General features: G+C 39.1%; 1 protein-coding gene across 1 annotated transcript; it reads left to right on the forward strand.

The window, feature by feature from the left end:
- The first annotated feature begins 793 nt into the window (after positions 1 to 793).
- LOC145780860 (CD209 antigen-like) lies at positions 794 to 4,976 on the forward strand. The gene is made up of 3 exons (XM_082592512.1): positions 794 to 830; positions 1,869 to 2,037; positions 4,730 to 4,976. Exons 1-3 carry the CDS (start codon positions 794 to 796, stop codon positions 4,974 to 4,976), a joined length of 453 nt encoding a protein of 150 aa, XP_082448638.1.
- Positions 4,977 to 6,585: the final 1,609 nt, after the last annotated feature.

The raw sequence follows: 6,585 nt of genomic DNA on the forward strand, positions 1-6,585 counted from the left end.
AGCCATTGCTTGGCTGAATTGTCGAAATCTCTCAGATTTGTGTTCTTTTTCATTGGTGAGCAACATTTTGTATAAATTCAAATCCTCGACAAGAGCTTGAAAGGGTAAAAATGCTTTTGACCATGCCTTGACATAAAACAGGCATAGAAACTTAGCAAGGTCCATTTAATACCATGGAAAGTAGATGAGCAGTTAGTTGTACATGACTGTGTATACCATGTTGTGTACTTGAAACACACAGTCAAGCATGTGTAGGTGGTTGTACATGACTGTGTATACCATGTTGTATACTTGCAACACACTGCCAAGGATGTGTGGGTAGTTGTACATGACTGTGTATAACATTTTGTATACTTGCAACACACTGCCAAGGATGTGTGGGTAGTTGTACATGACTGTGTATAACATTTTGTATACTTGCAACACAATGCCAAGGATGTGTAGGTGGTTGTACATGACTGTGTATGGCATGCTTTCAACTGGCTCTCCACACAAACTGTTGTAAAATCATTATCAATCCAGTAGTGTAGTGTAAATCAACGTGTATTTGTTGACAAGTTCTCATGTCCCCTACCCTGCTCCATTTTGTTTGTGCATTGATGGAGAGAATTATCGACTTTTGACGTGACAGCGATTTTAACAACTGCCACTTTGAATATCAAACGCTTTATTTTTATTTTGGAATATTCTTACTTTCACGTCTTGTAGCTTGAGTAAACGTGGGACAATACCTCTCCATGTTTTATTTTTCAAATGTTAGGCTATCAGTTGAATTTATTTTTCAGATGAGATAATGGCCCTTGAAGCAAAGCTGGAGTCCAGATTTACAGGTGAACCTATGATATACCGGATTAAATGCGTTGGAATGTTAATAATTAATTTATACTTTAAAGCCCCAAGTAATTATTCTAGTGTCCAATGTTGTATGTGAACAAAAAAGCCTCTAATTTTATAAAGTACAATTGGTTGCGGCCCCTCAAAATCGAGAACAAACATTTTTAAATGACTAGCGTGGAGGTTACCACGCTATTGTTAGCGAATTGCAACTGTTCGCTGTACTGATGAGTACTCAGCCTCGTGCTGATAGCCTGGAAGAACGCTCTTTTCTTCACACTGACTTTCCATGTGTTAGCTTTTTTCATTCAAATGCAAAATAGCATGTAACATGACACAGCTCAAAACGTTTTTTGAGTTTTGAAATGCTGCCAAGAGCTCATAAAATGTTGTATCTTTGTGTTCAAATTGTACTTTTCTATTGTTACATTTTTATTGTAGTTTAATAAAATGGCGTCAAGTCTCAATTTTCAGTCCGAAAGTCGTTTTCGATAAAATGTGTATATTCTAGTGGATACTCGCCCAGCTCAAGATCACATGGCGCTGGTTCGACTCTCGAGGTGTGCGCTTGAACAACGCATTTCAGGACTGCTCTCCATTCAGCAGCACCTAGCAAATGGAATAATTCCCAGGCAACAACACTTCAACAATCGGGAAAATTCACTCTGCCAATCTCGGTAACCGGCCCTGCGTCAAGAGCCTTTGCAAGTATGCAAAACTATCAGTAATAACCTATCAAGGTTTTGTCAGTACGAGGATAAGATTCAAAACCAACCAACCAACTATAGACAAAAAGCGTATTTCTACGTGGCTTTCAAATGCCATGTATAACAACATACGACAAGCGACCACTGTATGCTTCTCACTTAAAGGCAAACATATTTTTTTAAAACTAGAAGATGGATAATTAGTGAGTGGTAAAGTGATTTTTTGCATAAAGTATGACATCAGTGTAATAAAAACTGAGAAACAAGCAAATTATTTTAATCAAAAACTTCAACCCAATATTAAACATGCTATGACTCTTTTCTCAGCACTCAGATACGGATTTGTAAGATTAGATGACGAATGGATCGGATTGTCCAACGGATATCAATACAGACTATCAAGTGGCCTCCAAAACTATTCAGAAAGCAGAGAGCTTTGCAAAGGAATTGGAGCTGATTTGGCAATTTACGGCATCCGAAGTATGGACAATAGAAGGTGAGACTTGAAAGGTTTGTAGCATTATTATTAATCAATTTACGTATAAAAAATGTAAAAGTATTTTGTAACTGAACTGACTAAAATAAGGTGATCGGACCCTTGATACGTTTTTGCATGGCCGGCACCTGTTGTTGCACAACGTGTTATCTTGGGCTCGCAGACGCACAAAAATCTCATCTGTTGTTGCACAACGTGTTATTTTGGGCTCGTAGACGCACAGAAATCGCACCTGTTGTTGCACAACGTGTTATTTTGGGCTCGCAGACGCACAGAAATCGCATCTGTTGTTGCACAACGTGTTATTTTGGGCTCGCAGACGCACAGAAATCGCACCTGTTGTTGCACAACGTGTTATTTTGGGCTCGCAGACGCACAGAAATCGCATCTGTTGTTGCACAACGTGTTATTTTGGGCTCGCAGACACACAGAAATTGCACCTGTCGTTGCACAACGTGTTATTTTGGGCTCGCAGACGCACAGAAATCGCACCTGTTGTTGCACAACGTGTTATTTTGGGCTTGCAGACGCACAGAAATCGCATCTGTTGTTGCACAACGTGTTATTTTGGTCTCGCAGACGCACAGAAATTGCACCTGTTGCTGCACAACGTGTTATTTTGGGCTCGCAGATGCACAGAAATCGCACCTGCTTGTTGCACAACGTGTTGTTTTGGGCTCGCAGACGCACAGAAATCGCACCTGTTGTTGCACAACGTGTTATTTTGGGCTCGCAGACGCACAGAAATCGCACCTGTTGTTGCACAACGTGTTATTTTGGGCTCGTAGACGCACAGAAATCGCACCTGTTGTTGCACAACGTGTTATTTTGGGCTCGCAGACACACAGAAATCGCACCTGTCGTTGCACAACGTGTTATTTTGGGCTCGCAGACGCACAGAAATCGCACCTGTTGTTGCACAACGTGTTATTTTGGGCTCGCAGACGCACTGATATCGCATCTGTTGTTGCACAACGTGTTACTTTGGGCTCGCAGACGCCCAGAAATTGCACCTGTTGTTGCACAACGTGTTATCTTGGGCTCGCAGACGCACAGAAATCGCACCTGTTGTTGCACAACGTGTTATTTTGGGCTCGCAGACGCACAGAAATCGCATCTGTTGTTGCACAACGTGTTATTGTGGGCTCGCAGACGCACAGAAATCGCACCTGTTGTTGCACAACGTGTTATTTTGGGCTCGCAGACGCACAGAAATCGCACCTGTTGTTGCACAACGTGTTATTTTGGGCTTGCAGACGCACAGAAATCGCATCTGTTGTTGCACAACGTGTTATTTAGGGCTCGCAGACGCACAGAAATTGCATCTGTTGTTGCACAACGTGTTATTTTGGGCTCGCAGACGCACAGAAATCGCACTAGTTGTTGCACAACGTGTTATTTTGGGCTCGCAGACGCACAGAAATCGCATCTGTTGTTGCACAACGTGTTATTTTGGGCTCGCAGACGCACAGAAATCGCACCTGTTGTTGCACAACGTGTTATTTTGGGCTCGCAGACGCACAGAAATTGCACCTGTTGTTACACAACGTGTTATTTTGGGCTCGCAGACGCACAGATGTCGCACCTGCTTGTTGCACAATGTGTTATTTTGGGCTCGCAGACGCACAGAAATCGCACCTGTTGTTGCACAACGTGTTACTTTGGGCTCGCAGACGCACAGAAATTGCACCTGCCGTTGCACAACGTGTTATTTTGGGCTCGCAGACGCACAGAAATTGCACCTGTTGTTGCACAACGTGTTATTTTGGGCTCGCAGATACACAGAAATCACACAAATTAAATTTACTTTATTTGACAAAGTAATAAGCACATTATTTTTTTCTGACAACAGTCATGCGAGAAAAGTTAGAATCATTGTTGCATCATAATTGCGAAAGCACGTATCATTGTTTGGAGAATATAGATTGATTGATTAAATCTTTATCCTCGGACTGAGAAAGCTTCTTTAAGAGCTAAATTCTGGCAGTTGCGCATATTTGTAGAGGGTTTGAACCACTGACGCCGGCCTGGTCAACGAGATTGACAGAGTGAAGTTTACGATTATTGAAATGTTGTTGCGGGCAATTATTCCATCCATTAGATGCTGCTGAATGGAGAGCAGTCCTTATCGTGCGTTGCTCAAGCGCACAACCCGAAAGTCAAACCAACGCCGCTTGATCTTGAAGCTTCTTTGTTCACAAAGTCATGCGCTAACCAAATGAGCTATCGGGGCGGACAGGAGTAATGAGTGATTGATTGATTGAAGCTTTATCCTCGGACTGAGAAAGCTTCTTACAGAGCTAAATCCTGGCAGTTTCGCATACTTGTAGAGGGTTTGAATCACTGACGCAGTCCCGGTCACCGAGATTGACAGAGTGAAGTTTACGATTGTTGAAGTCTTGATGCACGGGAATTATTCCATCCATTAGATGCCGCTGAATGGAGAGCAGTCCTTAACATGCGTTGCTCAAGCGCACGCCCCGAGAGTCGAACCAGCGCCGCTTGATCTTGAAGCTTCTTCGTTCCAGGTTGTTGTGATAATAACATTTCGAAACCGTGGCAATATTTCATTTATGTAATTGTTTGGGATTGCCAAATACAGTTAAACAACATGCATCCCTAAAAGAAGTGGTTGATTGTTTTATTTCTGACTTGCCTCACCGCCCTCATACTTTGCTCACTGTGTTCTCAGAACTATCAAGGACGCTTTGAATCCCTCAACTAGGATATGGATTGGAATGAATGACATCGACGTAGAGGGAACGTGGAGATGGATCAATGGCGATCTTGTAATTGAAGCTGATGCTTTGTGGTATCCTGGACATCCAGATGGCGGAGATGAACAGGATTGCGCGGCCTTTAAAAATGACGACTTGCTCAGCTACAACAACAATTGCTCATGGAAACGTTTAGCTCTGTGTGGAAAACAATGGAGTTAAATAATTGCTATTGAAATTCATTCAAAGACAATAGAAATCCCGAGTAGAATATATTATCAATTCGCTATCGTAAATCGAACTACCGTACTGTCTTCATTATAATAAGACTATGCATGCTGTTACTTAGCCTTGATGGCTGCCATGACACAAAATATCAACAGTCATCGTTTACTAACAATAAATCTTACTGGTTGGCTGTATGAACAAAATAAGCTTATAATTTTATTTCAATTACTTTTGTGCCGTAGCTGCGTGTATATTATTGTAACCTATGCCTTTTATTTTTATATATTTTTTTGTGTGGTTTGAAAATGGAGATATTTGTCAGACACAAATAAATAATAATAAATAATCATTATAAACTATCACTATAAACAATCACTATAAACTATTACTATAAACTATCACTATAAACTATCACTATAAACTATCACTATAAACTATCACTATAAACTATCACTATAAACTATCACTATAAACTATCACTATAAACTATCACTATAAACTATTACTATAAACTATCACTATAAACTATCACTATAAACTATCACTATAAACTATCCCTATAAACTATCACTATAAAATATCACTATAAACTATCACTATAAACTATTACTATAAACTATCACTATAAACTATAATAAACTATCACTATAAACTATCACTATAAACTATCACTATAAACTATCACTATAAACTATCACTATAAACTATCACTATAAACTATAATAAACTATCATTATAAACTTTGTAATATTTATGAACTTATGCAGCAATGCGTCATTTGAAAAGCGTTTAATGCAAATGAACAATAATTTCAATCGCAACTATTATCATCATGCGTCAAACTCAACTTCTTTTGGATTGTGTTTGCAATAATTTTTTTGGATTTGAAGTGAAACCAGAAATAAAGAAATTTAAAAAATAAAAAATAAATAAAGTTGATAAAAAAGTTTGTTGCAAAAATATTTTTAACAGTGACGCAACAAGACGTCACGAACGTTTGAATGTAATTGTACGTTGAAAAAAGATTGCATGGGGTGGTCTTTCAGACGGTTTCTTGATACCTAGTGGACCACAAACAAAGACTTATATAAATTAGACAGCTTTGGTAAGATTGAAGTGTTTTCATTTCTACACGAAGCAAAGACAAACGAATCGCTGTATAAATCAATTAGTTTTGTTTAAAATAAATTTGAATCAATTTTAAAATAAATTTCAGCAACCAGTAGCGCAGCATCTAAGGAGGCGTGTCTCCTTGTAATCATTTTGTACATTTTAAATTAATGATAAAGCTTTGGTTGAGAGTTTGCTTTGTTGAACCATAGAGAAATAAAACAAAGTAACTTCAGCGGGTTTAACATGATGAATTACATACGCAATTATAACATAATTAAAAATAAACGCAAACGTTTTCGACACGTACGTGTGTCCTCATCAGGAATTACATATCTGCAATATACATAAAATGAAAATTGTAAGGTAAATTTGACTTTGCACTAGGGCCTACAACTGTAACTGTGCACTAACGACACTTCAGACTGAAAAGCACAAACTCAACAAGTGACACAGGAATGATTACAAGCAAATTATACGGTGGAAATCAGAT

Source organism: Aplidium turbinatum, chromosome 1 (assembly GCF_918807975.1).
Source record: "Aplidium turbinatum chromosome 1, kaAplTurb1.1, whole genome shotgun sequence".
NCBI lineage: Eukaryota > Metazoa > Chordata > Ascidiacea > Aplousobranchia > Polyclinidae > Aplidium > Aplidium turbinatum.